The sequence below is a fragment of the Protopterus annectens genome, chromosome 13.part0 (genome assembly GCF_019279795.1).
Source record: "Protopterus annectens isolate FY-2018-M chromosome 13.part0, PAN1.0, whole genome shotgun sequence".
In the NCBI taxonomy this organism is placed as follows: Eukaryota; Metazoa; Chordata; order Ceratodontiformes; family Protopteridae; genus Protopterus; species Protopterus annectens.
The window spans coordinates 809860942-809888685 of record NC_056747.1 but is presented as its reverse complement, the minus strand read 5'-3'; the positions used below and the strand labels follow the sequence as shown (position 1 = coordinate 809888685).

The window sequence follows — 27744 nt, the reverse complement described above, 5'->3', positions numbered from 1 at the left end:
GCAGAGTCCCACATTGACTCTCTTCAAGAGGAATCTTGATGAGTGGATGGGAGATCATATGTTTACCCCGGCTATCACTTCTGTGTCACTGTTAGACAGAGGCACAGTATACTAACCTCAAAAAATGCATAGCAAAATTAATTTAAAATGGGTGGCGAAAGCCAAACACACTCTGGCTAGGCTTATAAATGCCCTAGGGCAGATAGCCTAGTATGAACCTATGAACCTATGAACCTATAACATATTTAAATTGCCAAATCGCAAAACACTTCACATATTAAAAATAGTGGCTGCAAATGGTACATGTATTACTTAGAGGAAACCAGTCTTCATTGGAAAATATTAAAGGATTATAGAGTCCTTTTGTAAAAAAAAAAAAAAAAACCTTCAGACATCTGCCATCTACATCCACAAATACATACATAAATATATATATATATATATATATATATATATATATATATATATATATATATATTTTTCAAATTAAGTCACACTACTTCCTGCTGCAATGCACTGGCACCACATAGGTGTTGTTCAAAATATTACTTGCTATACTCTAACGGAAAGAGCACTGCAAGTTGTACCTCTGAAACTGCCCATGAAAATATAGGACCCAATTTTATGAAAACTTCTGATAAATAAAATAATATGGTTCAGAGTACTGATGTTATGCTTTATAACATATGTGACTGTTGCTGAAACCACCACTTTACATTTTACTTTTAACTCTGAATATCTTCCAAACCTACACATGGAACCACACAAGACATGCTGATAACTATAACCACCCTTTACTGATATTACACCTTTCCCTCTCTCTCTCTCTCTCTCTCTTTCTCTATTTGTATGTATGTATATATGTATTAGAAACATATTTGAAATTTATGAATACCTCATGTAGCGTACCAAAGCAACAACCTGTGTCTCTATTCTTACTTTCAATTTTTTCTTCTAATCAGCTATTAGATGTAAGCACTAATGAAGGACTACATCTCTTAGCAGGCTGACACAATGACCTGTCTTCATACACTGATATCCAAGATTAACAATCATCAGAAATTTTCAGCTGCTATTGTGCCTTGTGGCTAGCTGCAAAATTTTAGGGTAGCTTTCTGCAACGGTATACCAGTTTCAAGATTATTTCTCCTACATGGAAACAGATACAAATCTGTGCTTTGAACATCAACATCCCATGTTGTTTCCACCTTCCTTTTCTCTACATAATATATCCTAAAACTGTTATTTTAAAAGTGTTAAATGGCAAGTATGACAACCATACATCCATCACACAGCTATCATCTTTGCTAATTCACCTGTGCTCTTTTAATTTGTTCAGTGTGTCTGAAACTGGGGCATTTGGTAACAATGTGTTAGGAAAAGTGCTGCATCTTTAAAAGTTAATTGTACATTATGGTTAATATGGTGTATGCCTGGCTACGTCTATGCCACAGGGTAAAGATGAAGGAAGCTCGGTCTCATACCCAGATATTTCAAACTGTTTCCCTCCCACACCAGATGAGGACTATTTTCATTTATCATCATCTTTCCTTCTGAATGAAACATCTCGGACCTGTAGAGAAGTCATTGCATTTTGTCTTTTTTAGGCTGGTTCTCAAAACTAACCATCTTACCTCCTGACAAAGACTGCACAATGTTACAGTTACACTTCTAAGCAACATTTCACTCTTCAGCATTTCTGCTTTAGTTAGTCACCCCAAGATGGCAACAGCTGACCAATTTATGGGAGGGCTCGGCTACTACAAACATCTGAACTGTTTTCAAACTCTAGCTGAACTTTTCTGTGAGGAGTTGCTATAGAACCAGTAGAGGGAAAAAAAATCAGATTTAGCAGAAAATGTGGCATGGTACATTTGTTATACAAATTATACTGATTGTCTTACATTACCTATTCAGTGAAGAAGTTTCTTACACTGTTTTCCCCATAGAAGAAGAAGAAACTGTTCCTTTCTAAAACAAATTCTGAACTAAATACAGGACATGTATAAATTCAGAAAAATACACATAGTAAAATAGATAATTGTAAATAAATGTTGCAAAAATATTTCTGGTTTTGTTTCATAACATAATAAAAACTCAGTGTTAGTTAAAGAGTATTCACCTGCAGGTGGCATCTTTCGAAATGCAACTTGTAGTGGAAAAAGCAAGTGAATTAGATACGGTTCATATGTCCCATTAAATACATAAAGGATGTTTAAGGCTTTGCAGGTTTCAGAAATCATGAGTTCATCTGAAGTAAACACTTGCATGCAAGGTGTCTTCTCATATTCCTGTTCAAGAGATGTTAAAGACTTTGTTATTAAAGAGTTAATCTTTGCATTTTTTTAAACATTTTACATCAAATTGGATTGCCTCTTTCCTTCAAACACACCTACATTTGAAGATTGATTTTTTATAAGTAGCGAAACAATGCAAATTGTAGTATCTGGTATAGGACAGGTGAGGATTTTCTTAAACTAAAGCCACAAAGAACTATGCAGTTCCTTTTCTTTCCATTACAATAGCTGAAGTCTATAAAAATATTAAAAACTATGTTTAATAAAAATACCGCAGGTATATCTCTAACACAAGTTGCAGGTCTTGGGATTTTCAGTGAAATTATTATATCTCTGCAGCTTTCCTTGCTAGCATTCATAGAAAGTAATATCCCTGGCTTTACAGCACATGAATGCAAACAGGCTTGCTAAAATTAGAACTTGTCAACTGTAAAGCCTTTGCTTCCAGTTTACCCATTACCTATTTCCCTGAAAGGCACCTCCTGCTTTTTTACATACTAGTTATGCCAACAAAGTCTATGGTCACCAATGTAATTAGTGATTTGTGCTCCTTGGTAGAGCAAAGCACTAATACACCAGATGACCCCTCTTTAACCTGGCACATAAGATAGTTCTGTACTATGTTTCACATAACATTGATCCAGAAAGTAGGGGCAGGACAGTCTTGGATATGCTTAGCCAGAAATGAGAAATTTGCTTCATAATGTGCACCAGATATGAACACAAGACAGAGGAGAGATCTGCTTACAATATATTTTAAATATGTCACATAGTTTGTTGAGTTACAGTTCATCAAACATGCAACTCTCTTACTGAACTAATTCCACTGAAAACTACAAGCTGAATGCTAATGGACCTGCCTCCCCCTGCAGGGTCAATGTTAGTGTTCCCTTCTCAGGTGTGTGTGAGTGTGAAATTTAGTGGTGTTTGACTTAAACCACTTGCAGAACCCATGGTAGTACTTGTGTCTCAAGAATGTTCAGTTATGTGTGCAACTATGTGATACATTTTAAGTGTAACCCTGTTTTTAGAAGTCTGTAAAATATATACGAAAATTAATTTTCAAGTATCAAATTTTGACAGTTTGAGAAAATACCTTATTAATACAAATGTAAGACCAAAATGGGTTGTTATACCTTTATCATAAACCTATCCCCCTTTTAATAAAATACATACTTTAACCCCTACTCAGACAGCAACTTTTTCATTAACAAATGGCAAGTGCCCTGCTTGTAATGTATAGGAATGTGATACTAAACATGCCTTTTGGAGTTGCAAATATATGGCTATATTTTTGAACATCTGGTCACATTTTGACAGTGGCAGGGGGATTCACCCTTTCATACAACAATGCACATGTGTTTTCAGAACAGGGACATCATTAGTGAATGAACAGAGAAAACAGAAGGATTGAGTACTATATGGAATAGTCTCTCATTCTCTGCAATGTGATCACTACCTTGCTGCTCACAAGTGCTACCATAGCTAAGCCAATTAAATAATCCCACAGGAATATCATCTAATATTGCATACAGGCATATTCTACTATATAAGATGCATGAATTCACACGCACGCACAGGTTTACACACACACACACACACACACACACACACACACACACACACACACACACAAGGAGAATGACCTAAGATCATTCCAATATTATAGCCCTTGCCCCATCCCTTTCTTGCTTTACCCCATGCATCACTGAATGCTTCTCATGATTTATACTGTATCCCTACAATATAAAATCCTCAGGGAATAGAATCCAAGACCATGCCAAACTCATATCTCATCAAGTCTTGAAAATCGCTACATAATTCCTAATGAGCATTCTTAAGACACTGTGCTTATAACCCTGCATGATTTAATACAAGGGTTCATTGTGTGGTATGCAATACTTCCAACTCTGGTATGCTTCTCTTCCATACACCCCCATATTCCATCATTAAAGTTATACTTAAGAGTATATGGATTGCACTCCTCTTAGAATAACTTCCACTTTGCCTTTCATGGACTATTTGGCTTTTTTTGCAAATATATTCTCTTGCAAGTCTTGCGATAAAATAGAAAAGCAACATACTAAACAAATCAGTTTAATAAAATAAACAATTTTTTTTTGGGGGGATGAGAACATTTCTGTCTAAACTCAGGAAATACATAGCACAGTGTATACATAAAAATAATGACAAAACTTTATAAGATTTCATTGAGAGATCTTCATAGGTTCATAGGTTGGTACTAGGCTATCAGCCCTAGGGCCTATACAAGCCTAGCCATAACAATTCCCTGGCTATTTCTTCCCACATTATTTACTTTCCTGGACCCCTGTCTAGCAGGGCGACTGATGTGATCCCTGGGGTGAATTTCCTTTCTCCCATCCAATCGTCAAGGTTCCTCTTGAAGAGGTCCAAAGAGGCACTCTGCTTGACATGTATGGGCAATCTATTCCAGAGTCTGGGGAGTCTCTGGGTCAGGAACCTATCCCTCCAGCATGTTTTGTTTATTGTGATGACAAGGTTTAGATCCCTGGAGCGTGTAGCTCTGAGGGATTGGGATTTCTTTAAGTGTAGCATGTCCAACAGCTCTGGGTTTGACATGGCCTTGTATGTTAAGCAGAGATCGCCTCTGAGTAGACGATATGCGACTGAGTATAGCTGGAGTTTTTTAAGGCGGTCAACGTAGGGCATCTGCTTTAGGCCTGTGATTCTTGTAGTGAGGTATTTCTGAGGCCTTTCCAGTTGTTGCAGATGTCTTGAGAGGTACATACCAAATGGGGCGTTGTGTTCTATAATGGGTCTAATAAGGGATGAGTACAGTGGGACAATGACCTCCTTTTTTCTGGATGAAAAGCCCTTCGTGATGAGGTGTGCCACATAGAAGGATTTCCTGACTGTTGTGGCGATGTGGTTATCGAAGGTGAGACCACTGTCCACCTGTGTCCCTAAGTCTCATCACACTTTCTGTGTTTAGTGTACTGCCACCTATATGGTAATTCATGGATACATGTTTTTTCCCAAAGGGATAACAATACATTTCTTGGCATTGAGCTTGAGCCCATGGCTCTGGCACCAAGCATCTGTTTCTGTAAGGTCCTTTTGTAGAGTATCCACATCATTTGGGGATTCAATAATGGCTTCCAGTTTGCAGTCATCTGCAAACTTTGTTAGCCAGAGTCCCTTAGTGTTGACCTGTACTTCAGAGAAGTAGATGCCAAACAAGAGCGACCCCAGGACTGAACCCTGAGGTACTCCACTTGTCACTTGTCTGGAGCTGGATTTGGAGTTGGCTACTTTTACAGTGTGGGTTCTATCAGTAAGCCATTTAGCAACCCATTGGGTGACATAGGGATTAATGCCCAACTTAGTAAGTTTATCTATGATTCCAGAGTGGGGGATGGTGTCAAAGGCCTTGGCAAGGTCTAGATAGGCTGTGTGGACCACCTTACCCTTGTCCATGGCTCTGGAGACTGATTCAAAGAAGTCAATCAGGTTCAGGAGACAAGATCGGCCCTTCACAAACCCAAACTGGGTGGGGTCCAGTGTTTGAAGGTTGCCAATGTCTTTGTTTATAAGTTCCATGATAATACTCTCCATGGCCTTGCAGATAAGGCTTGTCAGACTGATGGGACGGTAGTTTCCGGGATCCAAGGTGGATCCCCCTTGTGGATTGGGATAACTGTAGCTCTGTACCACTCAGTGGGCACGAAACCTGAGGTGAGGCTATGATTAAACATGACACTTAGGTGAGGTGCCAGTTCATATTGTAGTTCATGTAGTACACAGCCCGGGATGTCATCTGGTCCCATGGATGCTGTATTCTTGGCTTTAGAGAGTGCGTTTTGTACCTGTGTGGCCGTTATTACTGGAATTTGGCAATCTTCCGGTATTGAGATGGGCCATTTAGGGGGTGAGAGGGGGGTGAAGCTGGCACTGAATCGATCTGCCAGGATATTGGCAATATCCTTTGGATCAGTATATTTAATGCCATTCTGTTTTAGCTCAGAGCAGATCTGAGCATTGCCATTTAGATTCTTGACATAGTTATAGAATGCTTTGTGGTTGTCTTTGGAATCTTTGGCAATTTTATTTTCGTAACTAGCTTTGGAGGATTTTATGAGGCATCTCAGTTTCTTACTGAGGCTAGTAAGGGAGATTTTTGCATACTGGAATTTTCCTCTTTTCTGCAAAAGTTTCTTCCTTTTGTTGTAAAGTTTGTTTATGGCAGGGGACCACCAGATTGGCTTCCTTTTTTGGATGAGAGCATTTTGGTTCTATTTGGAATGGCACGATTCATGCATGAGTGGATGTGCTCGTACAGTGCCTTAGTGTAGGATTCAGCAGTTGAACTTTCAGTTCCCGTCTGCATGGGTGTTATGAAGTTTGTCACTTCTGACTTGAGTAGCATGAAGTTGGCTTTGGAGAAGTTTTTATGGTGGTTTCTTTACTGGGGGTGGGGGTGGGATGTGGATGTTAAGGGTGATTAACTTATGATCAGACCTGACTAACGAGGGGGTGACCATAGGTATGGAGCATTGATTTCCCATGTTGGTAATGACCAGGTCTAGGATATTGGAGCCCTGGTGGGACTATGGATTAGTTGATCCAGGGCATTGGAATTTATGAATTCCAAGAACCGTTGCGCAAAGGTGTTGGGACATGAGTAGTTTTGCCAGTTAATGGCAGGGTAGTTAAAATCACCCAGTATTAGGGTGTTTGGTTCTATCTTAATATTTTCCAGTATGTTTAGAAAGGTGTAGTGAGAATCTTGGGGTATGGTGGGGGATCTGTAGCAAGCTACAATATGGATTGCAGTCTTACCTAGTGTTAGTTGCACTTGGAGAATTTCAGACACATTGTGTTGGCCAACTAGCCTGGTGGTGTGAATATCCTTGGTGAATATTGACACTCCTCCACCTTTAGTGTTTCGGTCCTGGTTTGGTGGCCGAAAAGTGTGGTAAGAGTTGTAGCCTGGTATTGCAGGGGTGCTCTCTGGAGCCTTGAGCCAGGTCTCAGTTACTGCACAGATATCGATATTGTCCATTTTTAGGAGTGCCTCGAGAGAGTGCATTTTGAGGTTTAGACTTCTAGCATTGAGTAGCATTACCTTCAGATTTTGCATGCTTGTACCTGTTGCGGTGGTGGTTTTGTCCTTTGAAGTTTGCCTAAAAAAGGCACTATAGGGGTGGCAAGAGCCTTAGCCAGTAACCTGAATCCCAGGGGCGACAGGTGCAGACCATCTCTGGCAAAGCATCGTGGTCTGTCAATCATGTCATCCCAGGCAGACAGATACTGGATCCCCTTTGAATGACACCATAAGCTTAGCCAATTGTTGAAGTCAATCATTTTATCCTTATATTGTGGTATCATTCTGGGCGAAGGCAGGATGCTACTCAGGGCTAGGGTCATACCTGCCTGGGCCACATGATCCGAGAGCTCTTCCATGTCTCTTTTCATGTAGTCCAGGGAGGTACGTCTCAAGTCATTCACTCCAACATGGACAATGACAGAGTCATATTTGTACTTGTTGTGGAGTAACTTGAGTGCATGCATTATGTGGCGGATCCTGGCACCCGACAGGCAGCTGACTGTAATTTTCTCCTTATTCAACCTGGTGAGAGGGACATCAGTGTGCCGGACTATAGAGTCACCTATGACTAAAGTGTTAGGTATATTGTTTTGCCTTAGGGGCTGTTGCTGGGTGGCACACTGGTGTTGTGAACTATGTGACACATTGGTTGTGATTGGTGTTTGTTTGCGTTTCAGCTTCAGAGGTCTTTGTTGCTTGGGCAGGTTACAGTTAAGGGCCTCTGCATATGTGGATTTAGTGTTGCTATATGTGGGTGTTGGTGATGCGGGTTTAGAAGGGCTATGTGTTGCTTGAGATGTAGTGTGGGTGTTAACCTTCTCCTCTTGACTGTTTAGCACAATCTTGGGTGGAGAGAGCTTTGCTTGCATTTTGGCTATGTAAGTGCATCTCTCACAGGTTGTAGTGTTGGGAGGTAGGAGGAGAGGGTTGTCTGTGTACATGAGGCAATTGCTGCATTGCCACAGTATGCCCAGATTCACCAGGTGGACAGGAGAAATCACCGGAAGCTGACCCTTGGACATGCTTGGTTTGGGGCTTTTTTTTTTTTTTTGTAAAGTATAGGAGCTGTTTCCTTAGCAGGGTACTTTGCAATTATAGGCTGTTTAGTGCCTACTATTAATTTTTCCTTGTTAACAAGGCTTGAATTTTTATTTTAAAGTTGAGAATGGTTTATGGGCATTTACAGTCGCTTAACTGTAACATTCTCATGATTTTTCTAACACATTCCCTGGGATTCATTAACATTCATGTACACTTTGTGTAGAGACTACATGATTACAGTGTATTAGCATAATATGCAGTGCTTACTGAATTTGCATGCTACTCATCACACTTGTATGTTTCTAAGTACCATTTTGTGGCTGGTAGCAGTATTGGTAGCCATGAAACAGTGCTAGAGAGCATGAGCATACAATTTAAAACAATTTAAACCAAACTGTTTACCTGTAGGCAAACCTATTATGCCAGCACACGTGGACAGCTTATATGAAATAAGGCCAAGTTGAGTACAAGACTTAAGATGCCGGGGACATTAAATGGGGATAAAGTACACAGAAAACAATACTAATAGTGCAGACGTAAGTATGGGGAGGTAAATGGAGAAAATGTACGCAGTTAATGCAGTCAAATGCCACAAAGAAACATTTTAAACAGAAAGATGTCCATACTGATGTTATAATAATTAATCCTGTTCCATATTCTTTATCCATGTACGTAACTAACACTGGACATGATGTGTAACAATAGATGTGAGATAAACAATGCAAGACTGTAAAAAAAGGGGAGTAAATGTGATATTAATGCTGATCACATGCCAATTTAAGCTAATAGTTAGCAAGGACAATTACTGAATATGACATGTATATACACAAAATGTATGTGTGATTACTGACAGTAGTGTATTCTCCACTTCATCTTGTATAAACGAGAAGGAATGAGCTGTACAGCTGTTGTATCATGCACTTCAGAAAGGGCCATGTTTTACCATTTGTTGTCATCTGACAACCATAGATAAGGGGGTATATTACCCTGACACGTTTTAGACAAGCATGTGCTGTATATTCATGTACATTCTAAACAGTAATACAATACTCAAAATACACAAGTGACAAATGACAACACAAATTTGATGACACTGCAGCAATTCAAGATCTTCGTTCATAAATGGAGCGCATCTACTACATGATTATATTGGGCTTTCACAAGAAATTACAGCGAACACTGCTATAACAGCATGTAAGCAACAGATACACATAAGAAAGTGTCCTAACACAGGCCTAATTATACTTTATGATGATCTTGCAAAATGCCGTACAGTAAGAAATATTGTGTAAGTCATCATATCCTATAAAGCTGTACAGTGGTAAGAAAGCAATTACAGTAATACATAAAAATTAGGAGGAAGATACGCAATACATTGCATTCTTATATGGATATTAAGTAATACCTGTGAACAATCAACGAAATATGCAACACTTGCATCTTGCCAGACTTGAACACATGAGAAATACGAAAAGACGGCAAACAGACTGTGAAATAGAACACAAATCAGGTCCAACAAACAGAAACTCTAGACCGCAATGAATTCACTAAAAATTAAACCTTCTGAAGAAGTCCTGTTTTCACAGTAGACGAAAAGCGCTTAAAATAAACGGTTTTTATTTTAGCCCTTACTATTTTGACTACGTTTTTTAATTTTTAGTGAATTCATTACGGTCTAGAGTTTCTGTTTGTTGGACCTAATTTGTGTTCTATTTCACAGACTTGAACACATGCCAGGACAGATACTGGAAAGTTGCAAATCAACCTGTGATGCCACAGAAATAGGCACACTGTGCGTTTCTTGAAGAAAACATTTGATGGGCTTACAACACTTTCCTTTGTAAACAGTATGGATCTCCTACATTGGAGGGTGATATCTTAAAACTGTTGCCCTCTAAATGTGCCATAAATACTTCCTTTGCCTAAGCCACTCCTGTCTGACACAGTTATTTGACAGACAAATGTTACCAGATTCAAACCCCTGCCTATCATAATAAACACTCTACAGAGCTGTGTATTGACTGTGCCTGCCACATGACTGACATAGCAATGGATCTTATCACAAATAAATAAAATTAAAAAATGAAATTAATGTGTGAAGTAATAAAGGACATTTCAGGCAAATTTGTACAGTGTGATTTTTGTCAGAATGATGACAAGGAAGTAACTATGTTAATGTTCACACAACTGTGAGCATTACAACATCAACATTTTTCAGCCAGGGAAGCTGTTCCTGTTGTTTTGTACAATAACTTTCTCCCAGATTTGAACCACACTCTAGCTGTGTAGATATACTATGCACATCATTACTTAATGCATGTGCCACAGGAACACTCACAACATTACATTCGCAGAACAACTGTTTTACTGGCATGAAATTACAAAATGACTTTGTATCTCTAAACTATAAGCTGAGAATAATAACTTTATGCAATGCTGTTTGCTGGAAATGAACAGCAAGCTTGGGAAGTCCACTGACTAACAACACATGTATGAATCATAAAGCTATGAGACTCTATCTTTGTAAAATTATTACATCGTATGATTGTGCTGCAAACAATTTCTGTAACTTAAAAAGAATGGGGGAGGTTTTTCTCACTGTAATCACACACATTATAACAGATGTGGATGTCATTCATACATAACAGCATTAGGCCACAGAATGCTTACAGTCAGTGAGTGTGGGTTTTGAACATCTGACATGTTCATAGGTTCATAGCTAAGTACTAGGCTATTGGCCCTAGGGCCTATATAAGCCTAGCCAAAAAGGTACCCTGGCTTTCGCCACACAAGAAAATTATTTTCCTGTGCCCCTGTCGAGCAGAGCCACAGAGGTGATCCCTGGGGTGAATTTCCTATTTCCCATTCAATCATCAAGATTTTTCTTGAAGAGTGCTAATGAGGAGCTTTGTTTGATATAGATAGGTAGTTTGTTTCAGAGTATGGGAAGTCTCTGGGACAGGAATCTATCCCAATAGCATGTTCTGTTTATTGTAGTGACAAGGTTTAGGTCCCTACAGCATGTAGCTTGGAAGGATTGGGATTTCTTTAAGTGGAGCATGTCCAACAGCTCTGGGTTTGACATAGCTTTGTATGTTAGGCAGAGATCGCCTCTGAGCAGGCAACATGCGACGGAGTAAAGCTGGAGTTTTTTGAGACGGTCTGTGTAGAGCATCTGTTTAAGGCCAGTAATCCTCTTTGTGAGGTATTTCTGCGGTCTTTCCAGTTGTTGTAGATGTCTTGTGAGGTACATACCAAAAGAGGCGTACTCTATAATTGGTCTAATGAGTGATGAGTAGAGGGGAACAATGATCTCTTTTTTCCTGGATGAGAAACCTTTTGTGATGAGGTGTGCCATGTAGAAGGATTTCCTGACTACTGTGGCGATGTGATTATCAAAGGAGAGACTACTGTCCACCTGTGTCCCAAGGTCTCATCACACTTTCGGTGTTAAGTAGACTACCACCTATGTGGTAGCTCATGGGTACAGAGATTTTACCAAAGGGGATGACAATGCACTTTTTGGCATTGAGCTTGAGGCCATGGCTTTGACACCAGGCATCTGTCTCCATGAGGCCCTTTTGTAGGATGTCCACATCATTAGGAGTTTCGATTATGGCTGCTAGTTTGCAGTCATCTGTGAACTTTGTTAGCCAAAGACCTTCTGTGTTAGCCTGTACTTCAGAAAAGTAGATACCAAACAGGAGAGGATCCAGGACTGAACCCTGTGGTACTCCAATTGTCACTGGTCTGAAGTCGGATTTGGAGTCTGCTACTTTCAGTGCGGGTTCTGTCAGTGAGCCAGTTGGCAACCCATCTTGTGACATAGAGATTTATACCTAGTTTAGTGAGTTTATCTATAATTCCAGAGTGGGGGGATGGTGTCAAAAGCCTTGGCAAGATCTACATAGGCTGTGTGAACCACCTTACCCTCATCTACAGCTTTGGTGACTGCTTCAAAGAAGTCTATTAGATTTAGGAGACATGATCTGTTTTTTACAAACCCAAACTGGGTGGGGTCCAGAGTTTGGAGATTACCAATGTCTTTGTGTATAAGATCCATGATGATACATTCCATGGCCTTGCAGACCAGGCTCGTTATGCTAATGAGGCAGTAGTTCCCGGGGTCCGTGGTGGCTCCCCCTTTGTAGAGTGGGATAACTGTCGCTGTGCACCATTCAGTGGGCACAAAGCCTGAGGTGAGGCTATGATTGAACATGGTGCTTAGGTGGGGTGCCAGTTCATTCTGCAGTTCATTTAGAATGCAGCCTGGGATGCTGTCAGGTCCCATGGATGCTGTGTTCTTGGCTTTGGAGAGTGTAGTTTTCACCTGTGCAGCCGTGATTACTGGAACTTTGCATTCTTCTGGTATAGAGATGGGCCTTTTAGGGGGTGAGAGGGGGTTAAAGTTAGCACTGAACCTATCTGCCAGGATGTTGGCAATATCAGTTGGTTCTGTATATTTAGTGCCATTGTGCTGTAGCTCAGAGCAGTTCTGTGTGTTGCCATTGAGATTCTTGACATAGCTATAGAATGCTTTGTGGTTATTTTTAGAATCAGTGGCGATTTTGTTTTTGTAACTAGCTTTGGAGGATTTTATGAGGGATCTTGGCTTCTTACTGAGGCTGACCAGGGAGTTCCTCCAATCATGGAATTTTACTCTTTTTGGCAACAGTTTCTTTCTTCTGTTGTAGAGTTTGTTTATAGCAGGGGACCACCAGATTGGCTTCCTTTTTTTGCAGGATAGCATCTTGGTTCTGTTATGGACAGCACAATCCATGCATTCATGTAAGTGCTTATAAAGTGCATTTGTGTAGGATTCAGCAGTCGTACCTCTATTGTCCGGTCTGCATGAATGTCGTGAAGTTTGCCATTTGTGTCATAAGAAGCGTGAAGTTGGCTTTGGGGAAATTTTTTACGGTGGTTTCCCTAATGGGGTGGGGGCGGGATCTGGATGTCTTAGGGTGATTAGCTTGTGGTCGGATTTGACCAACAAGGAATTGACCTCTGGTGTGGAACACCGGTCGTCCATGTTGGTAATGACCAGGTCTATTATATTGCTGCCCCTGGTGGGGGTGTGGATAAGTTGATCCAAGGCAGTGGAAGTTATGAATTCCAGAAAACACTGAGCAAAAGAGTTGGTACATGAGTAGTTTTCCCAGTTAATGGTGGGGTAGTTGAAATTGTCCATTACTGGGGTGTTGGGTTGTACCCTAATATTTTCCAGTGTATTAAGAAATGAGGAGTGGGAATCCTGGGGCATGGTGGGGGATCTGTAGAAAGTTACAATTTGGATTGCAGTCTTGCCCAGAGATAGTTGCACTTGGATAATCTCGGATGCATTATGCTGAGCAACTAGCCTGGAGGTGTGGATATCCTTAATGAATATGGACACGCCTCCACCTTTAGTGTTTTGGTCCAGGTTAGGTGGCCGAAAGGTGTGGTATGAATTATAGCTTGGTAATGCAGGGGTGCTCTCTGGAGCCTTGAACCAGGTCTCTGTCACTGCACATATGTTGATGTTCTCCATTTTAAGGAGTGTCTTGAGTGAATGCATTTTGAGGTTTAGACTTCTAGCATGTGACGACAGATCCTACATAATACTGTGAAGAATGAATAAGCCACTATGCAAAGTGTTGCTACACGTGTGAGATATTTGGGTCATTTGAAGCCATAACATCATGTTATCGCTGCAAAGGACATGTGTGACTAATTTCTTTAAAAGACTGTTGCTGTATGTCTATTTCTCACACAACATTGCCTGCTGCTAGGTATAATCAAACACATGTGATGTGTAACACAGTCATCACTGTAACCGGAGAATGGCAATCATGCACAATGTGTAGATAATCATGGATTCGAGCACATGCCTTATTAAGGGAACAGCATAATGAACACTGTCTGATGTCTTCACACCAAAGAAAAAGCCTTAGTAGTTCTCATGGAAAAGCCAAATGTCATCCCATGGCATCATCATTATCCAGTAAAGCATTTCTGTGTGATAAATGAGTATAAATTCTAATTTGTAGGTTCACAGGTTTATACTACACTATCGACCACCAGGGTGTTTATAAGCCTATCATGCAAGCCAACTCAGTTTTTCCTTGAGCACGCTGGATACCTATATACCGAGGATATGTTAATAATGATAGCTATGGGTTGTGTGTGTGTGTGTGGGGGGGGGGGGGGTGTCAGTTTGGAATTAGTTAACTTAATGTCATTCTCTGTCCACCACATACATATGGGAAAGACCGAGGATGAATTTACAATTTCCCATCCAATGATCAAGGTTTTGCTTGAAAAAGGTCAGGGATGAACTCTGCTTCAAGTGGATGGTGAGCCTGTTCCATAGTGTGGATTCCTCTGAGACACATATCAGTCTCTCTAGCATGTTTTATTTATGTCGCAGACAAAGTTCAGGTCCTTGGATCTAGTGCTCCCGGTGCTAATTTGTTTTGCAGATGAGCAAGAAGTACATCAGACCTGGATCTGAGGATGCCTTATATGTTAGACAAAGATCACCTCTCAATAACCTGTGGAAGACTGAGTAAAGAGACAGGGCCTTAAGGCAATATGTGTAGGTCAGGGTATTCATACCCTGGATTTTTCTAGTGACAATCCTCTGAGGGCATTCCAACTATTACAGGTGCCTGGTTAGGTATGTGAAGAAGCTGAAAGCACTGTCATCTGTGTTAGCATGTCTGGCAGGAGATTTGTGTATATTCTCAGGTTAACTTTTATTGTATGCCAGCATGCCTAATTGTGAAAATGCAAATAAGTTTTTTAAATGTTGAATATTTCCCTGTTTATACAGAATGTTTAAAGAAATCTGTCAGTGTTTTGCTACATTTATAATTGCACATTTGTGAGGGAGATACTAAAATACAAACTGCTTTGTGGAGAATCAGCCGATCAATAGGTGATGCCCTTAGAATGTTCCTTGTTGCTATGAGATTTTTAAACAGACGATTGACAGGAAAAAATAACTTTTTCAAACAGCTGATTGTTATTTTTAAAATAAGACAGTTGAGACTGTTAACCTAGAATATAAAAGAGACTGCTGAAGTTAGTGCTGAGCAGTTAATTAAGGGTTACAGTCAGTTACAGTGCTGTGCAGAAAATACCCGGAAAAAGGACTCACCAGAACTATAAGCCTGCCTTTGCCTTGCTGTCATGTTTTAGATTAGAAACCAAAATGCAGCCAACAATCCAAGAAAAATATCAGTACCACCAGGACAATACACCAACGAACTTTATTAATGTAGTAAGTGCTTTCGGTTAGACCTTCCAACCTTCTTAAGGTTGGAAGGTCTAACCGAAAGTGCTTACTACATTAATAAAGTTCGTTGGTGTATTGTCCTGGTACTCTTGGTATGTTTTAGATTAGATCAGAGACAGTTTTCTCTAGTTAGATTAGGAAAGTTTAGTTATTTAGATTGAATTTTACTAAGATGATGGACTTCTACACTACAGTTTAATTTTACATTTCTGGTGAATGAATTCTGGTGTTTATTGAAAGTTATTGATTTACATTCTTGTAATCATTTTACTTATTATTAAATGTTTTTCATTACTTTACATTGTGACTGGACAATCAATGTGTTCTTTAGAGATTAGAGTGCTGATACCTGTTTGATACTCCCCAGGTAACCTCAAATACCTGTCTGCTTCTGGTCATAGCTATCATTTATTTTGATATTTAATTTTGAATAACTGATCACCCTTTGAAGGGAATGTAGACCTATCTGACTCTGGTGGCAGCATTACTATTTGTATTTGGGAGGGGACACAGCTGGAAATCGGTGTTGGGCTTCCCATAAGTGATTGAGTGTGTGAGATTTAAATTTATTCTGAATGTGAGTGAGTCAAAGGTCTTAAACTGGGACATATTGCTCTGAAGTTTATGATAAGGGATTGCATTTGGGGTGGATAGAGGTATATAGTCCAGTTCCAGAAAAAAAAGAGCATGTTCCTGTTGTGCTCTTATGGAAAATTGTGGAATTTTACTCTTGTGTGCTCTGTGCTCTGGTGTTTTCTATGACACTCCCACACTGGAGTCAGTGGTACGGATTGAAGCTCCTTAATTACTGACCCAGGTTTTAAGTGGGGAACAGCATATTATTGTTGGCAGTCCAGTGGGATATTAACCGGACATCACATTAACTAGTGGCAGTCTGGTGGAATATTAGCCGTACATCACATTTAATTGGTGCCAATGGTGTGGGATTTTTAATTGGATTCCAGTAGCCTGTGGGTAGTTGTCATTAAGGTGTGCACTCTTGAAAGCCACAAGATAAACATTCAGAATTTCAATCCACCACAGTTTTATTTATTTTTTTAGTTAGTCAGGGATAGCAGGCAAGGATGTCAGCAGAAGATTTTAACAATCTGACAAAGATCCAGTTGGCTAAGGAGTGTGAAGCCTTATGACTGCTGCATGCCAAACTGACCAAGGAAGCAATGATTTCAGCCTTGGTCGCAGCCACAGCTCAGACCAGACGTTTGGAGGATATCCACTTTGGTGTTGGTGATGTGCAGCCTGCCGAGACAGAGCAGTCTCTTTGCAGCATAACCTATCTTTTACATTGCAAGATCTCTTATAACTAAAAATAGGATCTTGCTCATACAAGCTCTTAAGTTCAGGAACATGTGACAGCATCAACCAATGTTTTCTAATAATGTGTCTAACCTTAGATATATTACGGTCAAAAGTAAAAATAGCAGGACAGCCAATACCAGTTCTATCAATCCTCACATCCCTGTTATGCCTAATGTTTCCTTTCTTAATGATGTTACTAACACCCACCATTTTTGGTATATCACCTGAACTATCACAGCATACTTTATTCAGAAATATAGGTTTTAATATAGATTTTCTATTTTCTATTTTCAAGCACCAACTCCCTCTCTCTATTAAGGGCACTTAGGTGATAACCCCTTCTACAGAAGTCACTAACCATGGTATCATACTGACTATTTAAATTAACATCTTTGGTATTTAACCGTGACAACCTATCCATTTGATTTCTGACTATATTATTAAAAATAAATGGTGGATGCATACTTTGCCTTGACAAGTATGTATACCTTTTAACCTCTTCCGCATACAATGTGGTCTGTATCTGTCCACTACCATCCTTAACAAGTGTAACATCTAAAAAATCTGTTTATAACTAATATGCTTCTTAAAACTTAAAAGAACTTGTAGTTGTGTGTAAATAAGCTATAAAATCATTTAGTTCTATTAGAGAACCTTCTCACAACAAAAATAAATTGTCAACTAAACATTTGTAAAAAAAACACATTCTTATAATATCTGTTGCGAAAGTTAGAGAAAATGTATTAATTTTCCCAAAATTCATAACAATATTTGCATAAGTTTTGGCCACAGGAGTACCCATGGCCATACCTTTAACCTGTTTACAGCACTGTTCTTGAAATAAAAAAAATTTTATTAGATAATACAATCTCTAACAATGTAGAAATGAGGTTTATGTTAAAATCTGTTAAACTTGATTGAGATAAGATATACTTTCTAAGCATGTTGATACCCCCATCATTTGGAATTGACTTAAGGAGAGAATCAACATCTAAAGTAATAAAATAACAATTAATAATATCATTAGATACTGTCCACAAAGTTAGTTGTTTCAAATAATCCCTTGTGTCCTTAACTCTTGTAGTAGATGTATGCAAAACTACCTTTAATCCTTTTCCAAAAATTTAGATATTAGCTCAGTAACCCATCCCCTAGCTGCAACAATAGGACATAGGGGTGGTTTACTAAGTGATTTATGGACTTTAGGAATTCCATAAATAAAAGGAACAGGCACATACTCATTACATAAAAAGTTAAACATCTTTTCTGTAAAAATACCTCCATGAAACAGACTTTGTAAAACAGAATTAACATTGGCAACATTTTATGTTGCTACACTTTTAGAAATGTTCATATACACCTGTATATTCAACATATTTATCCAAATAAGAGGAGGTGTTTAACACAACTACACCTCCACCTTTATCAGCAGGTTTAATAACGATATCTTTATTCAATGCCATAGAAGAAATGGTCTGGTATTCATCCTTACTTACATTACAAAACTGACCTCTCTGCTTACCTTTATACATTTCATATATATCATTCTCGATTAATTTTTCAAACACAGACAAAAAATTATTGCTTAGTGGAATATAAGTTCTAGGTAGTGTCAACATGGAACACTCCCTGATAGCTTGCTTGGTGCCGAAATGCTCGGTGCTGAGGAATGATTCAGCACCGATAATTGCCTTGCCAATGGGTCAAGGTGCTTCTCACCAGAAACCTTTGGTGTCAAAGACTTTGTCTTATCTGGTAGGTTCGGTTGTGAAGAAGGTGTAAGAACCAGTATCTTTGGTGCTGCATCTTTCAGTTCTGAAAAAAACTGCAGGAACCGAAAACTTTAGCTTTTTTGAAGATGGTGCTGAGGGAGACGTTGGCACACTCCTTTTCTTTCATTTCTCCAATGATTTAGCTGAGCAACAGGCAGAAGAAGGAGATGAAAAATCAGTTTTACTTTTACCTTTTTCAGATCCAGATATGGTCTCATTAAAAGTAGATGCGATAAGACTCTTCAAGGTTAATTTATTTTTTCTTTCTACTAAAGCTCTGTGGCTAAAAGAATGGCATATATAGCAGGTCTCTTGAAGATGGAGGGGGCTTAGACAGTACACACATAGCAAGTGTGCTTCAGAAAAAGGTAACTTGTGTCCACATTTCTGGCATCACATACACCCAGAAATGGCTTTAGATTTATCAGCCATATCTTGCAACAACAACAACAAAAAAAAAAACGGCAAGCAGGCCACACACTCACTGAAGAAGCAGCAGAAGAGAAATTACTATAAAACTATTTTTTTTTTTTTTTTAGGAAAATAGCCAGGAAAGTTACACAAGGGAAAAGACTATCAACAATGACAGTTGAGCATACGAATGTACAACAGAGGAGACAGGCAAAAAGTACGGAAATGTTTATAAGATAAGGTAAGGGAGCTGAAAGAGACTACTGAATAGTCAGAATGCAAGAAGAAAAAAATAAACTTTTACTTAGCTTGCTCAAGAGTAAATGCAACCACATGTGACATGAAAAGCAGCAAACAAGATCTGAGATAACAGGGAGAGGAGCAATGTGGGTAAGAGTTAGGCTCTTGCGTTTTTGGCTTCCGCAAGCTGTAGTAATGGCTGAGATGTTGAGGATAAATTGAAACTGACAACATCAGATCATGATCTATCAGGCCTTCTGGAATTGCTATTTAAATGTAGCCTCCAAACAGGTTTTTTGCCCCAAGAATGGAGAACAGCAACAGTCATCCCCATGCACAAAGGTGGGCCACCTACAGAGCCTGGACACTACAGACCCATAAGTCTTAATATTCTCATATGCAAAGTCATGGAAAAGATCAATAATGACATAAGAAATCTCCACACACTGGACATAACCCAATTTGGCTTCATCAAGGGCAGGTCATACCTATTCAACCTGGGGGCCCTCTTTAAGAAGTTCACCAAAGTAATGGATGAGAGCAAAATGGCTCACACTGCCTACCTTGACCTGGCTATTGGTATATGACACAATCCCCCACTCAGGCATTGTTGACAAACTTAAGAGGTTAGGTACAAACCCTCATGTCAACCGGTGCACAGCCAGCTGGCTCACAGGCAGGACCTAGGAAGTTAGAACTGGGGAATCGACCTCTACAAACAGGCCAATCACAAGTGGAGTGCTTCAGTGATCGGTCCTGGAACTGCTCCTTTTTGGCGTTTACTTCTCTGAAGTCAAGGCCAATGTCAATGGCTGCTGGCTGACTAACTTTGCAGATGATTGCAAATTAGGAACTGCCATTCAATTGCCCACTGACACAAATGTTGTCCAGGAAGGGCTGATAAAGACAAACAGCTGGTTCCAGAGCCATGGACTAAAACTAAATGGCAAGAAATGCATAATAGGATCCTTTGGGAAGTCATCCACCCCTGGAAGCTATCATATTGACAACACACCCCTAAGAGTTGACTCAGTAGTCATGGACTTAGGGACACACAGACAGTAATCTAGCCTTTGACCATCACATGTCTACACAGTATGGAGGAAATCATTCTATGTTGTGCAACTTATAAACAAAGGTACAGCATCTAGGTCCAAGGAAGCCAATGTTCCACTGTATTCAGCATTAATCAGATCTATCATTAAGTACAATGCTCATTTGTTATGTATCTAACCAGCCTTATCCAATAATTGGAAAGTCCACAGAGATTCATAATTAAAAGAATACAGGGCATAAGTAGCATGTCCTATGCAGACCACCTCAAGACCCTAACCCTGTATTCTGTCTCCTACAGATTGTTGAGGGGAGATCTATGCCTGGCATACAAGCCATTGTCAGATCCCACTCTGATGGCCCTCCTGTATATCTGCAAAACAAATAGCACCAGAATTACCCATTGTAAAGACTTACACTTTGCCTGTGATATAAATAGGAACTGCTGGAGAGACAGTTATGTATCCCAGAGACTACCCCTTCTCTGGAACAGGCTCCCCATCCATGTGAAGCAGAGTTCTTCCCTAACCCAATTCAAGTGTAACTTGGACAATTGGGTAGGGAAGATGAAAATCACCTCGATTTGGCACATATCTCTCTAATGGACACAGGCACCCTGTAAATGTTTCATCGCCCAGGCCTCTGCTTGTAAATGTTTTATCTCCCATGCTCCTTCTTACACTTATCAAGGGTACCAGAACTTGTCAGAGATATGGCATGCATGGCTAGGCTTAAAAAGGCCCTTGTGGTCATTAGTCTAGTACACACCTATGAACCTAAGATGGGTCTCATAAGAGCTGAATAGAGTGGTTCTATAACTTCCTTGAACCTAGATGCCATACCTTCTCTTATGAGCTGGGTGACGTAGAATGATTTTCCTACTATCTTGGCTACATGTTGGTCGAAGGCCAAATTACTATCAACATATGTTCCCAAATCCCTAACTACCAAGTTAACTACTAGGGATGTTTTATCCATTAGCTTGGGTGGATGACTTCCCAAAGGGCACTATAATGCATTTCGTCACAGTGAGTTTTAAACCATGGCTATGACACCAGTCATTTGTTTGTGTCAGACCCACTTGAAGAATGTTTGTGTCAAGGGGGAATCTTTGATATCTCCTAATTTACAATCGTCTGCAAACTTGGTAAGCCAGAGGCCTTTGACATTAGCCTTGAGTTCTGAGAAATAGATGCCAAACAGAAGCAGGCCCAACACAGACCCATGGGGTACTCCACTGGTGACTGGTCTCCTCGTGGAAATGGTCTCTAACATATTGACTTCCTTTGTCCCATCTGTGAGCCAGCTAGCAATCCAATGAGTTATGTAGGGATTTATTCTTAGCTCTGAGATATTGTCAACCATACCTGAGTGGGGTATTGTGTCAAGGGCTTTAGCCAGGTTGAGGTAGGTGGTGTGCACCATTTTTTCCTCATCCATAGTCTTGGTGATCTACTGGGTTGACTAGGCAAGACCTTCCCTTGACAGAGCCACACTGGGATGAGTTCAGTGTCTGCAGGTTGCCAATGTCCTTGCTGATTGAAACAGAAATCCCCAGTCATACAATTACAGAACAGATAGCTGGGTGATGACATTGTTATCTACATGCATATTCACAGTCATACTGACACAAGTGAGTCAAAGGAGTAATGGCTGGATTTGAACAGACTACCCAAGACCACAAGGTACAGATCTCTGTCTGAATCACACATGCAGCACAAGATGTTTTACAACTCTGACAGTGCACATTTGAGTGGATGACATCACCACTCTTTAAAAGGGTGATGTTCTAAAAAGGTACAAAGGTGGTTGAAATGCACAGTAACAATACACAACTACACATACTACATGCATAAGAATCCTTCTCAATACAGCACAACAGGAAAAATACACACACACACACACACACACACACACACACACACACACACACACACACACACACACACACATACACACACAATAGTCAATCATTGATGGATTCAAACCTCTCACTATACTTACACAGTCTAGACAACATAGTATCAGCAGCCTGTATCACAAGATATCTCATACTAAAACTGTGATGTGATCTAGTTAATGTTTAGACAGCATTATGAAACCATTGTGTTTCCAAAACTGGGTATCATCTGGGTATAATATAAATTTATAAGGTAGCCCTCTGCCAGTGAAAATACATCTCTGAACTGTAAGTTTACATAAAGGGTGTTGTCATGGACAAAACTGTACTTTACAGTACACACATTCAGATTAGTAAACCAATGCTGGATTCATACCCCTTAATTATATAATTATACAATCTATACAACACAAAATGAGCTGCAAGTGCCCTGGAGAAGTTTGACTTGTAAGGGTAATAATTGCACTTTTGATGTGATGACCTCATCAGTGTGATGCAGAAAGGAGGTTTGTGGTAAAAGTGGTATAAGGGGATGGGGGCATCCTCTCCTATGTTAAAGTCTTCCTCTGAATGGAAGTTGATACAGCATGTCTGTTCAAGAAGCTATAAGCACCCGGCATTTAAGCCACACACACAAATTCACTATTTTGAGATTTGAACCTCCTACATATCTAGTTAGAACACCGTATTAGCTGCAAGTGCCACAGGATAAGTCTGTGCCTTACTTACTTAAGGAGAGACAGCATGCACTTTTGACAGGATGACCTTGTCAGTGTCATAAATAGAAGATGCCTGTGGTAAAAGTATGATAAAGTACAGAGGGAGCTGTGTCCAAAGTTAAATTCTTCTCATGAGAGGAAGTGGACACAGCACATCTGTTGTTGACACCTTACTTACCTATTAACAGAACCACACACACATACACACACACACACACACACACACACACACACACACACACACACACACGTTAACCAGTGTGAGATTTGAACCTTCTACCTATCTAGTTACAGAATATAGAGAACACGGTATTAGCTGCAAGTGGCAGAGGAGAAGTCTGACATTTATGGTGAGAGAATGCATTCATTAAAGAATGAGCTAATGACTGTGTTGTAGAAAAGATGTTTGTTATAAAAGTGCAATACAGGGATAGGGAAATATGCTCCCAGGTTAAATTGTTCTCATGAGTGGAAGTTGATACAGCATGTTTATTCAGGAAGCTACATGTACTTGATATTGCAGCCACAAACACAAGTTCACCCCTGGGAGATTTTAAACCTCCTACTTATCTAGTTACAGAATCTAGAGAACACAGTATTAGCAGCAAGTGCCACAGCAGAAGTCTGACCTTTAATGGAAGAGAGAGCACTTTTGACAGGATGACCTCATCATTTTGTTACAGAGAGGGTGTATTGTGTTAAAAGTAGGATAAAGTACAGAGGGGAGCTGTGTCCAAAGTTAAATTCTTCTCCTGAGTGGAGGTGGACATAGCACATTTGTCGCTGAGGCATTATCTACCTGTCACTAAAAACACACGCACACACAAACACACACAAGTTCACTGTGAGAATTGAACCTACCTCTCTAGTTACAGAATCTAGAGGACATGGTATGAATTGCAAGAGCCACAAGAGACGTCTGACTTTAATTATCTGAAACTGCACATTTTTAACTAATAACATTTCACTATTTAGTACACCAGCTATTGTGCATCACAGGTTTTAGGCCAACTTAACCGCACTGTGTTTGTCCCATGTAATGATATACATATCTGCTAAGACTTATATACTGTCATTAATAAATATTGCGTTACTGTGAGAACATGTACCCTTTTCACAGTATGGGGTGTCAATGACGATCACAATTGGATTTTCAAGCAAGCATTAATGAGAGTTCATCCCAGGATGGTTGCACGCAAATTGTAACCATTCATTGAGTCACTGTCAGTTGGCTTGTCTCATGCTTGCACAATGTACACTGACAATACAAACTTATATTTCCTAAATATGACAGCATACTTCTGAATAACAGTGATGGAATATGTGTAGAAAAGGTTATATACCATTGTAATACAGTTGCAAGTGTAGCCACTGGAGTGCAAATATACATTAACAGACTGACTTAACTGAGTCATCGTCACTCTGCAATCCAGATACCTTAGTTTCAAAATTCAATAAAGACATACAGAAATTCTACAACCTACTCAAAATAATTATTTGTTGTAAATATTTTTTTAACTCTTTCCATGAAGCGCAGCACTGGAATTTCATTTGCACTGCTAATGGCAAAGTATTAGCGCATGTGTAATCATATCTTGAACTGTTGAACTTAGAATGGGAATTAGTACTAGTCCATAGTGCTCTGTGCTGACCTTTGCACATACAAGCAGTATACATTTACAACCATGTCTGAATCTGATGGAATACAGAAAAGATATTTCTTATAGTCCTATTTCAGGTGTCATTATTTATACACTCATTGTGACAGTTGCAGTTCTTTACTCCTTATATGTATGACACAGGTGTTTTCTGAAACACGTGGGGAACCAAACACGTTATTGCTGATGGAAACATGCCTTATAGAAACCAGGTTGAATCAAGGTTTACTTGATGACACAGAAGAGATGGGAAGAGGTAGGCAGTTGGTGACAGGAATACACATACACACATACTAAGAAATTAGTATACGGTTCATTTCTGCACACATTTATGTTGTGTTACTATAATTATTTACGAACGAGTTGTATAAGATAGTGTTTACAATAGGAAGCTAGCAAATTAATACAGCAGCAGGATAGTGTTTTGTTAGGAAAATATGCAGCCATCAGTTACACACACAGGAGCCATACCAAACATTCAAAAACACATTGACATACATATGAATTCCAGTCTTGGCAGTATTCCAAGAAAAAGCTACAGACATGAGTATTATATAACCACACCACATAGGAACTCTTCACAAAGTTCAAATATGACAGACTGAAGCAAAGCAGAAAAACTGTATTACTCTTCATTACCCTCATGACAACTGTAAAATTATATAATGTGTACCTTACAGCCATTAGCCTAAGAAATATGAAACAGTAAAAAGTGTTTATAAAGAAGTGGAAGCACCTACAGACATGGAGACAGTGATAGACAGACACAAAGATTGTTACAGTTTTTCTGTGTCATTTTTTTAACATGATTGGGGTATGTTAATGTTATGTTTTTTCTGATAAGTAATATGTCATGCTGTATACAATCAAGTGCTTCCAATAGGGAGAAAGCAGGGGTCAGAAAGCATAACCATGACTGAGACATAAGCAAGATAAAGGTGGGTCAATAACATATGCAGACAACACTTACACACATAATAGTAATATAATTAAAACGTTAAACATGACTTTCACATATTTCTGAATTCTAACACTTGACAATGTGCTCAAACCATTTAACAGACATGTGAATTATGTTAACCCACCCCACAGGAAATTTCACTTCACAACTTTAATTTTATGATGAGGCAGTCACAAAACAATACTGCAAGGAAGAATGTAGCTATCATGCTTCATCACAGTAATGACAAATGTAACATTAGAAGCATACTAAATGATCCAATGTAGAATGCTTTCAAATGATATTTGACATCTGAAAATCCTACATGGTGTACATTCACCTCTACAGCCTGTTTCAAAGAAGATTAGCCTGACTGTACATAGCACAGTGAAGCTAGGCACAGTAGCACAAAGGGCAACAAAGTAATGATGCCAAAGGCAAAAACTCACAAGATTTTGGCATAAGCTATCGACTTCCATTTAGTCTAAGTTGCAGGTAGTGCTTGGCACCAGACATTGTGCAAATGCAGAGGAAAAAGACTGATGACACAGAAAGGAGAAGATGTATAGAAAGTGGTAGGGAGGCAGAGACCAAGTAGACTCTGACAGAAGCAGGATAATGGTGGCTAAACACAATATGTAGGCAACAGCTACACATAAAATAAATAGTGTACTAAAAACAGTCAATAACACTTTGCTAATGCCTGGATTGGAACTACTGAAAGTATACAAAAAGCAGTATATAGAGTATTATCTTATCACTCCACAAGGGAGCTCCTAGTTCCCACACTTTAAAGCACTCATTTGAAGGGACAGTGAAAACTTGCTGAAGCAGAAGAGGAGAACAGAGAGAATGAGACAGAGAGAGATATGAAAAGACAAATAGTAACAGTATTGTTTATGGGACATGTAGGGCCATCTTTATGGTGGGTTACTCTTATTTATTTCCTCATTATTAATCTGACATGCTCTGTACAATAAAGTACTTGCTATAGGGAGCAAGAAGGGTAGAGAAGGAGAACCGACATTAAGACATAACCAGGATAAGGGTTGCTTACTAAGCCTCTCTGTTGGGGATGGAATGTTTTTGCAAATGTTTCTTGGTGCACTATTCAAATGATAACTGAAGATAAATACAGATGCTTACAGTTAAACATATGATAGGAATACAAAATCTCATGAAATAATAATTTGACACACAGTTGTAATTGAACCAATGACACTAGGCAAAAAAAAACAGTCTACAGAGAGGGGAATTATCTCAACACACTACAAAGGAACTTCTAGTTCATTACATACAACAGCCTAACAACTGTTTCAAAGTACTGTCTTTACTCTGCCTTTACACTGCATTCCTATAGTGCAGTGGGATTAAGCACATTTGCATTAAAGTAACCATACTACTGTGGCTAAAAGTAAAATCTTTAGTTTTTCCATAGGAAGTTAAACAGCATTTACCGTCACTCAGCATTTACATCACTCAGCATCGGTGTGCAATGACAACCTCCTCTCAAAGATGAGGACAAAAAGTGAAGGCTTTTTGATGGGCCACTTCTGGCCATTTGTGTTGTGTTGTGTGTGATTCTAATTATTGACTAAATAAAATGTGTGAAAAAAAGGTGACAGGACAGTGGTGAAAACAGGGATGGCAAGCAGTGGGTAGGACATGGGAAAAATAAAGGAATTTGCAGGAGGGTGGTGGGACAGCACCATAACTACCCATTTTTTCAGAACATAAATGTAGTATTGTATACAGTTTCATGATTTTGGATAGTCATCATGAGGGGTGGGTGACAAAAATAAAAGAATGTTGTTTAGACAACTTGACCAAATCAAATGTTTGGAGATGACATACAGGTGAAGTGGAGAGCTCTGTATGGAGTGAATTTTTTTGTGGGACAGGCACCCATGTTGGTGAAGGTGATTAGGAATGAGAGGATCAGGCAGGTAGGTTATGTTAGGTATCAGACACAGACATATATGACATACAAGACAGACAGGGATGGTGATGGACACAAAGGGCTAG

The 27744-nt window shown here is 39.4% G+C and overlaps 1 protein-coding gene across 1 annotated transcript in view; it reads right to left on the bottom strand.

The window, feature by feature from the left end:
• Window positions 1-1741: 1741 nt before the first annotated feature.
• LOC122787969 overlaps window positions 1742-27744 on the bottom strand; it is a 1400032-nt gene continuing 1374029 nt past the window's right edge. The window contains exons 8-9 of the mRNA XM_044054898.1: window positions 2123-2291; window positions 1742-1815 (exon numbers count right to left, since the gene is read on the bottom strand). Coding sequence (XP_043910833.1) covers window positions 1742-1815; window positions 2123-2291 — 243 coding nt within the window. The remainder of the gene's footprint in view (window positions 1816-2122; window positions 2292-27744) is intronic.